Consider the following 12,032-nt stretch of genomic DNA (forward strand, 5'->3'; position numbering starts at 1 on the left):
GTGCTCCCACCTACCAAGGAACTGTTACTTATTAGTCTAAACCCCTTTTAAAGGAACTAATACCTATTTGTCTAAATCCCTTTTAAAGCCATACAAGTTGGCATTGATATGCCTCATGGTAACAAATTTCATAAAAAATTTCTGTTTGAAGAATAATTTCCTTTTGTCTGTGCTGAATCTTCCACACTAAGCTTCCTTTGATGACCCTGATGACCCATATGAAAGAGGGAGTAAATGATTCCCTATCCACTTTCTCTACAGCAGGGGTTGGCAAGATTTACCTCTCCTGGGCTGCTTCACTCCAGTGGAGATCCCTCCATGAGCTGGATCACACCCGCCCACCCACGATTTCCAGCATCTGTGTCTTCACAGGTGTGATTTCCGGTGTCTGCGTCTACACAGACGGGATTTACAGTGCCACAGAAGTGAGTCCCTGCCCCACACTGCACCGCTTAATGCAGCCCATGGGAACTTGCCAAGCAGGCGGCTCAGTTTGGGGCAGCTCGTGGGCCAATTAAATGACCCCTGTAGGCCACTTGTGGCCTATGGGCCTTAAGTTGCCGACCTCTGCTCTACAGCATGCCTCATTTTATACTACATCATTCATTTACACAGCTCTATCATGCCCCCTCTGTACTTGCCTTTTTTCTAAATTAAAAAGCCCCAAAAGTTGCAACCTTTCTTCATAGAGTTGTTCCACCTAGTAATAATGTTAGATGCCCTTTTCTGAACCATTTCCAGCTCTACAATATCCTTATTGATATAAGGCAAACAGAACTGTACATAGCATTCCAACTGCAGTCACGTCATGAATTTGTATAACAGCATTAGGATGTAGAGGGCCAGTGTGGTATAGTGGTTAAGAGCAATAGACTCGTAATCTGGGGAACTGGGTTTGCGTCTCCGCTCCTCCACATGCAGCTACTGGGTGACCTTGGGCCAGTTACACTTCTTTGAAGTCTCTCAGCCCCACTCACCTCACAGAGTGTTTGTTGTGGGGGAGGAAGGGAAAGGAGAATGTTAGCCACTTTGAGACTCCTTCGGGTAGTGATAAAGTGGGATATCAAATCCAAACTCTTCTTCTTCTTCTTCTTCTTGGCAGTTTTATACTGTAACCAGCTTAGAGGTCTTTTGTTCCACTAAGCAGTATATAAATGTGGTTAAAATAAATTTGCAGGTTCTTTCCTAATGATGCCTAACACGTAATAAATTTCACAGCTACCATACTGTGGATCAACATTTTCATACAGCTATTAACCATGGCCCCAAATCTCTCTTATGCAGTCACTGCCATTTCAGGCCCAGAAACATATACAGTGGTACCTCAGGTTAAGTACTTAATTTGTTCCGGAGGTCCGTTCTTAACCTGAAACTGTTCTTAACCTGAGGTACCACTTTAGCTAATGGGACTTCCCGCTGCTGCCGTGCCGCTGCTGCCCGATTTCTGTTCTCAACCTGAAGCACTATTTCTGGGTTAGCGGAGTGTGTAACCTGAAGCGTATGTAACCCAAGGTACCACTGTATATGAAGTTAATATATTTCCACCCCAGTGGGCATCACTTTACACTTGCTTTCACTGAATCACATTTACCATTTTAATGCCTGTCCACCCAGTTTGGAGAGAGAATTTTGGAGCTGTTTGCAATCTCTTTTTGTTCTTGACAGCCTCTATCATTTGGTGTCATCAGCCAGCTTGCTCACCTTGCCTAACTCCAGATCATTTATGAACAAGCACAGTTCCCAGTACTTATCTTAAGAGGACTCCACTTCTTATATTTCTCTGTTGTGCACATTAGAAAATAGTAGCAGAAATGTATATACTTTGCTGATACGGAAAACAAAGAGATTAGGTTAGGTTCAAAATGGCAGTCAAAACTCAGGTGGGAGTTATGCACAACCACGGGCGTTTTGAATATTCTTACTTTGCAGCAAGTCATCAGCACTTTAAATTAGAAACATGGTTTGCTTGTTCCAATGGGCAAGTGGAAACTTCCACACCTGGGTTTTATACATTGAGCTCTTACCTGTGTGCTATTGGTGCTTTAGATGTAAGGTCACATAGGAGGAGCCCATGCCTTGCCCCCTTCCCACAACAGCGTCTCCCTGTAATGGAAGCGGTGTTGCTGTGGAAAGAAATCATAGCATGGGGCTTCTTCCCATGTCCTTGAACTTTTAGAAAGGAAGGAGGAGGAGCCTTATTGCAGAGGCTGATGTAAGAATGGGCATTCATTGTCACTGAACTGCCCTTCTTTCTTCTTTTGTTATGGTTTTTCAACTTCACTTTGTATTTCTGTGTTAATGTGTTATGTTTTAATACTAACCTCAGAACATGCCAATCTTTTTTCTTATTTTTGTAGAAAGTAAATGTTTGCTATATGTAAGTTTCATTATCTGAGATATGCAAAAAAATCAAAGCAGCTGTTATTTACACACAAGTTGTAAACCTATAAGAGGGTTTTTTCATATCTGTATAAATTGGGTTTTTCTTTCAACTAATTAACCTTTTATTTATTTCTAGTTGTATTGCTTGATACAACCTCTGCAATTGGAGAGCTAGGATGGAAAACCTATCCTCTAAATGGGGTAAGTCTATCTATTTAGATTTTCATTATTCTGCATTTGCAGTTTTAAAATAAAGTCAAACAAATGGGCAGTAACTTTGAGGACTAATGCAGTAGAGACAAGTGTACTCAGCTCAATGAAAAACTGGGATTTAGTAAATATTTCTAATAATAGAACTGCATACATAAAAGGCTATACATACAAAACAGCATAAATATTTATGACAGTTAGGATTTTTGGTGTTAAGGTGTGAATATATTTTTTGCAACCTTGCGAAAATTATGATTTACTGTTTTAAAAAGTATATGAATGAAACTGAATGTTATACTTCAGATCATATTGAGCATGATTTAAAATGTATATTAGGGCTATCTGAAAAGTGTAAATAGGAAATTTCCCTACTTGCTGTTAAGAATATGAATGTTACCTAGATTTTGTTTTGTCAGGTTTAAAAGTTCATTATTGCAAACATTAACCCCAGTTCAATGAACCATCTGCAGAACAGGGTCCCATTGCTAGCCATGGAAGTCATGGATCAGCAAATGCAAGCTGTTGCTTAACAAGGGGAAAGCCCTAGCTGCACTTGTATTAGTCAGCTGTTGGATTCTGGCCGTGATGTTATGCAAATATAAAATACTGAGGATACAAATTGTTGGGAGTGCTTTATGAAGCCTCAGCTGTCATAGCTGGTGAACTGCTAGTCTTGCCACATTTTGTTATAAGTTATTGCAACACTCCTATTTGTAGAAATGAAACAAAGTTTGAGACTACTATGGGTATGCAATGAACCCATGGAGTGATTCTGTACACCTGTTTCAATCTTGGTAGAGACAATATATAAACATGATGGCTCCAGTAAATAAAATATGAACAGCAAAATAATCAGATCTAGCCTAGCCTTTTTTCAGTAGATCCATTCGCTCCTTCTCGGACAGGAGGCTTTGCAGGCGAGCCCTGGGGTTCCTCTGTGAACTGGCCTATTACAGGCTGGCTCGTCCTTCTGCTGCAAAATTGGCCAATGGTGGCAGGAATTAGAGGACATTCCCCTGGGCATGGGACCAACTAACCAATAACGGCACTTGGCCCCACGCCCAGGGCAAAAATAATTTCCCAGCCTGCTGGGCCTTTTGGCTTCTCTCTTGGCTTCTGTTGTTCAAGGATCCTTCCAGGACTGCCAACTTGACTAAAATATTGGGGTGGCTCAGGTAAGCCCTGCCCCACATAATCAACCACATGACACAGCGCACGCACACACTACTTGAATGGCAATGCCCATCAACTTGGGGGGGGGGGCTCCTCAAATATTTTATTGGGGAGGGGCGAAGGGACCTCAGCCCCTAGGAGTTGGATCCTACAGCTCCTTTTGACGTTATATTACTGGTGTATAAGCCACTGCAGTATGTGGTCTACTCACTGTGGTCAGGTAATGTCAAAAGTAATGTCATGTGAGAATGACAAGTCCATGATGTGGCCCCTTCAGATTCTAGCATTGTTGAAATTTTCATAATGGGCACCTCTGGTGAACCACTTATCTCCAGCTTTGCTTATGTGAACTCAATCTTATGGCACTATTAAGGTATGAAGGGATTATTAAAAAAGGTCTTGGAATCAGCTTCTGATTGGCAAATGGAAGTAACTTCTTGCAAAAAAGAATATTGACAGTCCACATGCTTTTCTGTGCGTAGCAGTACCTATAAAACTAGGCCCTATATGTTTACAACTGGAAGTAAGTGGCAGGAGTGCTCTCATGATTAAAACATAAAGGTGGGAGCAGCTGTAAATTCATAATTCAATTTGATTGGTGCATGTGAGAGATTGAGAAAAGGAGATTCCCCCCCCCCTAGAAATCATTAGTTCTTCACTTCAGAGATCAGGTTACGCTTTCCACTTGGCTAGTTCACTTAACAGCACATTGGAGGAACTTGTATAGTTCAACTTTTAATTAAGATGCAATATATTTAAGCACTTAATCCATTTTATAGATTAGCTTCTTATCCTGAGAACTCTTTAAATTAAGCAATTCTGTTGGCAGTATATAATTTATTTTTATGTGTTGTGTTGCCTTTTCAATGCTGAGTTTTTATGACGATGCTTGAGATGGTGCAAAATAATCAGAGATGTGGGGCACATATCACCATGCAACTCCTTTTCAATTTAGTGAGTTTTGTGCAGCAGAACGTCCTGCTTGGTTGTGTGCAGAGAGTATTGAAAGTGGTTTAATTTTTGTTTCCTCCTTTGGCTCTTTTTTTCTAGGAATATATATTATATTTCCTCAATACCGAAATATATTTTTTTAAAGTTCTTTTAGTGACTCTGCCCTTAGGGACTTTAAGCAATATGGTATTTCTTAATCTTAGACTGTTTTCAAGTTTATAGATTTAATTTTTCAAGGTTTTACAATCCTTTTTATTCTCAGGTTGTATTTCCAGTCTATTAATAAGTACAATTTACATTTGCAGTCCTCTGTATTTTATATTTTTAACTCTGAAATGTGTTTTCCCTGGAAAACAGAGAGAAAACAAGATGTGGTATACTGTATTTATTATTATATTTATCTGCAGAAGCCTTCTTAAAATCAATAGGATGATAAGAGGCAGATGACTCCAATTTTTTAAACTAATTCATCTTCATCTGAGATTAAAAGTCCCACCAGATTACTCCTTAATTGATGCTGGTAGTAGCCAGATGAAACTGGGTGTTTTGAAGGAGATGGCAGAGCTAGGGTCAAAGAGCCACTGCATTCTAAACCAGTCAAGTTAATGGCAATGAGCCTAATTCAGGCCTATCGGCCTGCAGTTAGAATTATACAGTACTAACACTCACCTTCCACTCAGATTGGCAGAAGTAACAGGGCTCTGAAGGCGGCAGAGATTCCACCGCTCTTTACTGATAAAATAAAATACAATTTGTAATGTAAATTACCAAAGACTTGTTCAGAAGGGAATGGGAAATGAAAATATATTGAGATGGAGGGAGAAATATGGGATAATGAACAAAAAATGGCTGCTTAGTGTACAGGGGGAAAGAGGTGACGTGCTGATGTTGAAAGTCTGAGAGGGAGACTAAATTAGAGAAATGAAAGAGCATGATATTACTTTCTTACATTTACCCTTCCTTTATTATTTATCCAAAGCATGCCAAAGGGTGGGAATCCTGAGTATTGGCACCTAAAGGGAACTTCCGTGTGAACGTAAGGGCAGGGTGATATAATCTTTACTTTTCAAAATGGGGTGGAGTGTTAGCCAATAACCAGTTTCCTGATTTGGACATAATGGAAAGGTATAGTTAACAGAACACATGAATGGAGGAGCAAAGCAGCTGAGTGTGGGGAGAACAAGGCTAATTTACATCTTGGATTATTAAACTGAGAGATGACTGCTGAAACACAACCATTCTCTTGAAAGCCTGAGGAACCTCCACCCCACACACCTAATTAGAACTAGCAGGGGTCCTAATTTGGCCACCAAGGAAGTTTTCCCCAAGCCATGCCTACATCCTCCACATCTGGCATTTTATATGAATTGGGCTGCAGCCACACACAGAGAGACCAAGAAGAAAATTTATCAGCATTTTTTTTTGAGAGGTGAAAGTTTAATACCACCAGTGAGTGATAGAAGTTATTTCAGCTGCTAAGAGAGTCTGTTAGTCTTGTTTGAAATTCACTAATATTAATTAAACCCTAGAAGTGAGCATTAAAAATAGCTCTGAATAGGTCTATATGAATAACTGAATTCGGCATATTCTGTTTCTTTGTAAAAATTAGAGGCATACATTTCTGAAAACTGTCAAGTTTAGACCCTTATGTTGATTACATGACTGCTCTTTAAAATGATACCCAGACATTCTGTTTTATTATTTCCACCCATCTGAAGAAATTAATGAAAACCCAGTAACAAATTCCTATACTTGATTCTGGGGGGAAACAAGCAAATTAGAGAAGCCCAAACTGCTTGCTACTCCCCACTATTCCAACAGCTTCCTCACTACCTTCAGTGTCTTCTTTCTCCCCCAAATCTGTACTCTCTATTATCATTTATCACTTCTGAATAGGTGGGGGGGATATCATGTGTATTAGATAAAGCTTCAGAACTGCTGGAAAGAGCTATGAAGGGTTTGCTTTCTGGTGTGCTGCTTCGCTCAGTGTTTGAAGTGACAATTTTACGCATGTTTCAATCATTTGTTTTCTCACTTTTATAATTCCATAAGCAGGAGTTGGGCTCAGTATTTCAGAAAAGGGCCCGGAAAGTTATTTGTCTTTGGACCTACTAAAATCAGAAGGCCATTTCATGAAATGTGCATGTAGGCTGTGTGGTAATACTGCCATGAGAGAGAGGGGGGGGGGAGAAACATCTTTGAAAGATCAGGTTTATCTTTAGAACTGTGTTAATCAGAAATAAGGTGTAGTCAGTTATGGATTTGGAAGAAATAGGTAGTACCTGGCAATTCTGTATAACAGTGGTTTCTGGTGTATTGAAACTCCATTCATGTGATTCTTGCCTAGAGTTGACATTTCGTGATCCAGGTTTATAACTTTCAAATATCCTTATGTGAGAGATAAATGGACATAGGAAGCTGCCTGATACTGACTTTATCCAGTGGCCTACCTTAGCTCAGTAATGACTATGCTGACTGGCAGCTGTCTATACTGTAAGGTTCCACTGTTTCCTTCAAGTGTTTCCTTTCCAGTCCTATTGTCTGCTACCTCCCTTACCGACCAGGAGTAAGTCCACCTAAGGGAAGGCAAGGGCAGGAGTAAGTCCACCTAAAGTTGCTACTTTTCATTCTTTCCTCAGCAGGATCGCTCTGTCTTAAACAGGTTGAAATATATCAGGCAACACTTTTCCCTGAATGGAAATGCAGTAGTGGAGAAAGCTGAATTTTGGCTGCTACGCAGCTTTTATTTATTGTTCGAATAAATACATAAGATAAATAAGACTAGTTCAAGGTAGCTAACACGAAACAAGATGTCAAAGGAACATAAATATGCAAAAGTAAAAAACTTGAAACATGAAGCTAAGACCAGTAGAATAAAAAAGAAATCATCCAACTAAAACCAATTTCAGCAGAGCTTTTCTTTTCTGTTTTAAGTCTCAGCAAATAAAAACACTTATGAACCAATGCTGTTTATAAGAAAAAAGAATGTTGGGTTTTTTGCTTGTTTTACTGCCCAGTAAAGGGACATTAGCAAAGAGGCAAAACAGACATCCCTTAGAAGTTCCAGAGCTTAGGTGCAGCCACTGAAAGAGCCCACTCCCTACATTCCCTACAACCACATGTTCACCTGAGGAAGTTGGGGCATTCAAGAGGCCTCCACTGAAGATTTAGCAGGTTAATATTAAAGGAATAAGAGCCTTGCTAGGACAAGAGGTGCTAAATTTACTCTCACTGTAGCTTCAAAAGCCATAGCTTTCATCTCAGTGGATCAATTTGAAGTTTACATTTTCAAGGCTATCTTTACAAGGGGAAGAGCAACAAACACTATTTTATTTTTAAATGAATGCTGAGCCTGGAATCCACATGGTGCCAGTGTTAAATGGGGAGTTTCTTGTGAATCTTCCAGCACATCAGTAAGCTGTGCTTACTTTTTTATATGCACACCTGTGTCTAAAATAGCTAATTAGAACACATCTGCATTGAACAGTCTAGTGCGAGCACCCCAGATTGTTTGGCTACAGCAGGACTCCCGAGAACATGTAATCCCTGTGATTGCAGCTATTGTAAATGCTTCCTTGTCAGTTAGCAAGCTTCCGATGAAATTAACCACAGATGTAATTACTTCACTTCATAAATGTATTCCACTCCCTGGTGAGCTCTTCTAAGGCTTTGAATAATTTCCAGTTGCTGATTTATTTATTTATTTAAAAGTTTGAGGAAGGAGTCTGTGGTGCTAAATTTATCATACTATGCAAACAGTTGTTTCATATTGTTGATTTTGAGGATTTTGTGGTTTGTTGTTTGCTTCCAGTTGATGTATGATTTTTCTCTTTCCTTTTATAATGATTCACAGTATATTTTTCACTCAACCATAGAATATTTGTCTTTTCCTAAACCAATTTGATAACATTGTTAGGCTCTCTGGCATCTCACTTTCGCTCTTCCCCTCTCCCTCTCTTTGCATTGTTTATCTCATAGCTGTCAGTCCACTAGCAGTTTGTTAGCTATGATCATTTGTCTTGAAGTGATACATGTTTGTAGCTTCTCAAGGCTTTTAGGGCCAAACTAGATGTATCATTAGAAACTACACCATGAATTTTCCTTCTGAAACAACAAGTGTGGACACTTTGCACTGCTGATGAAAGTCACACCTCCCCATGTGGCTTCTTGGGACATATTTAGTGGCATGTCTGATTTCACCCTTAGACAATGGCCAATCTGGGAGGACACACTCTGCATTGACCCTGATGGGCCAAGATTGGCTTGCAGACCAGAGGTTCCTTGCCTCTGATGTAGGTCAGTCCCTTATTGAAAGGCAATATGTCCTTTGTTTAAAATTGTGGTAGGAACCTGCAGCTTCAGTTGCAAGTAGCCTTCAGTGTCCAAAAACACTATGCACATTACAGCCCACTCTTGTTCTCCAGATTGCATTTCTGACATCACTTCTCTCTCTCTCTCTCTCTCTCTCTCTCTCTGTGTGTGTGTGTGTGTGTGTGTGTGTGCATGCTCAATTCTATTTTGTTTGCTAAAAGAAATTGATTTGGTTTGAATATTCACCCAGTTGGAAAAGTACAGTTTGTATGTTTATAGTCACACAGACAATAGTGAAAAGGGCAGTAAGTGTAAAGAATAAAAAGTCTACTTGAATATTTGAAATCTTGGGAAAGATGGGAAATAAGCTTGTATACTGAACATAAAGTCAATGTTTATGGAAATTCATATCTGTATATGTTCTGATATATTTTAGAGGCTAGGGAAGTACCACTAACAGTAATTTTATTCAGAATCACCCCCTGAAGCTATCAAATGGAGTAGTTGCATGTCACTGCCTCAGAAATGTTTCAGAAATTGCCATGTTTCCACAGATATCGTGATGCAGGAGCAAAGTTCAAGCACTTGTCATTAGAGATTCTGTTATTTTCAAAAAGACTCAAACTCTCCTTTTAGCCACAAAGTTGGCACCTTATAGCTAAGTGTCTAACTATGTTAAATGTAGCACTACAGCATTGTATGTATCAAATCTGAAGAACCATTGAGTATCAGGCTCAAAAAATAAATACACATTTCTGTGATTTTCATTATCTCATCCATACACATAGGTAAGTTGTTAAGATTTCTAGTCTACAAATTGTTGAGGCTGGGATATAAAAGATTGTCCAATACCATTTAGTACATCAAGGGTTGTTCTGGAATTCTCTCTCATATTTGGGAATAGCAGCCTGTCCACTTGGTAGCAGAGAATGCCTGTGTAACTGAAGCTATCTACTCTTAAAAAAATTTAAAATGATGTTGTTACATTAAGAACTGGGTAGCCTGGATTCAAGTATGCCAGCTCCTGCAGTTTCTGAGTTGTTCCGTATTTTAAAATTAAAACTATTTCATTATTATTATTTTATAATCTGTAAAGGTTATTTCCCCACTTTAAATTATTTTTTTAAAAAAATTATTATTTGTTTCATGTGAGCTGCCCTGAAAGCTTTTTTTGTTCTGAAACTGAAGGGCACATTTAAGAATTTTAAAGAAAGCAAAACCAAACCAATGCTTGTTGCCAAACTGAAGGGCACTGCTTGTAGAAGGGACACGCCTAAGGAGGTCAAAGGAGATGTACTGTGGGAAGGGGAAGAGGGAGGAAGGCAGGCAGCGGGGGGAGGGAGGGAGGAAGCAACAAGCTGAGGGAACTGCTGGCTTCCCTGAACAGCCTACAGACTTAGACATCAACAAAAACCTAGTGTGCGAGTTGCTGCAGGCACTGGCTTACATCTGAACACTAGAGACACAAACCTTGCCCTAATCATCTGATGACATCTGCAGCACTAGTATGGAGGCCACCCAACAGTTTCTGTGTAGAAAATTAGGAACTGAGTTGGAAAGCGACCTAAGAGAGACTTTGGTGGATGGAGTCAGCAGGATGGTAACAAAATATGCAGAGAATGAAGCTGAATGACAGACAAAAAAATCAGGTGATACCAAACTGGGAGGGTAATTAATGTTGCAGAAGACAGAATTGGGATTCAAACTGACCTTAACAAATTGGAGAACTGGGTCAAAACTAACAAAATGAATTTCAGTAGTGACAAATGTAAGGTTCTGCACATAGGCAGGAAGAAACAGATGCACAAATATAAGGGGGGGGCACCTGGCTTACTAGTAGTACATGTGAAAAGGATCTAGCGGTCTTAGTGAACCACAAGGTTAACATGAGTTAACAGTGTGATGCAGCAGCAAAAAAAACTAATGCTATTCCAGGCTGCATAAACAGAAGTATAGTGTACAGAGGTAATAGTACCTCTGTATTCTGCCTTGGTGAGACCACACCTGAAATACTGTGTCCAGTTCTGGGTGCCACAACTTAAGAAGTATAAATTGACAAGCTGGAACGTGTGCAGAGGAGGATATCAGGATGATCAGGGGTCTGGAAACCAAGCCTTATGAGGAATGGTTGAAGGAGCTAGGTATTAGCCTGGAAAAGAGAAGACTGAGAGGAGATATGATAGCCATCTGAAGGGCTGTCACATGGAAGATGGGGCAAGCTTGTTTTCTCCTGCCCTGGAGGGTAGGAGTCAAACCAATGGCTTCAAGTTACAATAAAGGAGATTCTGACTAAACTTAAACATTGGGAAGAACTGTCTTACAGTACGAGCTATGTCACTATGGAATGGACTTCCTCAGGAGGTTGTGGACTCTCCTTCACTGGAGGTTTTTAAGCAAAGCTTGGGTGGTCATATGTCTTGGATGCTTTAGTTGAGATTCCTGCATTGTAGGGGGTTTGACTAGATAACCTTTGGAATCCCTTCCAACTCTACGACTCTTTGACATTTCTGGAGTTCAAGAAGCAGAAGTCGCCATGGAGCAGATGCTGGCTGACACGTACAAGAACAAGTTCCTTCAAATAGCCTGCGAGTCACACCACTAAGATCTTGACTGTGAGTCCTGAAGACCTGCTCCCTGCGTTACAAGCCTTTTTCCCACCTGGTCTGGGAGGGTGGGGCCCTGAATGACTCCAGCTACAAAAGCTGCTAAACACACTCTTGGGCTGTGATATTGTTTAGGGTGCTTTGTTTGGGTTTTTTGTTGTTAATGATATTAATTTTTATATCTTTAGTTTTAGATCTTATGACTCATGTGGATACTATTTCAATTTGGTTGTGTACTTGTTGATGTGTTGTGTGACTGGACCTAATGGTCAGGGGTCCCTTTACCTTTTTATTTATGAATTTTGTTATGTTTGTGATTATGTTGTAAGTTGCCTAGAGCATGGTTTTAACTATGGGAAAGCAAAATAAAAATAAAATGATGGTGATGATGATAAAAACAGG

At 39.8% G+C, this 12,032-nt stretch overlaps 1 protein-coding gene across 6 annotated transcripts in view; it reads left to right on the forward strand.

The window, feature by feature from the left end:
• EPHA6 (EPH receptor A6) overlaps positions 1 to 12,032 on the forward strand; it is a 394,139-nt gene that overhangs the window by 67,345 nt on the left and 314,762 nt on the right. For all 6 annotated transcript variants that reach the window (XM_053386366.1, XM_053386368.1, XM_053386363.1 and 3 more), the window contains exon 2: positions 2,519 to 2,583. Coding sequence is in view for 5 of the 6 variants with exons in the window: in XM_053386368.1 (XP_053242343.1) it covers positions 2,519 to 2,583 (65 nt within the window). In the remaining variant the exon portion in view is untranslated. The remainder of the gene's footprint in view (positions 1 to 2,518; positions 2,584 to 12,032) is intronic.

The sequence above is a fragment of the Podarcis raffonei genome, chromosome 4 (assembly GCF_027172205.1).
Source record: "Podarcis raffonei isolate rPodRaf1 chromosome 4, rPodRaf1.pri, whole genome shotgun sequence".
Lineage (NCBI taxonomy): Eukaryota > Metazoa > Chordata > Lepidosauria > Squamata > Lacertidae > Podarcis > Podarcis raffonei.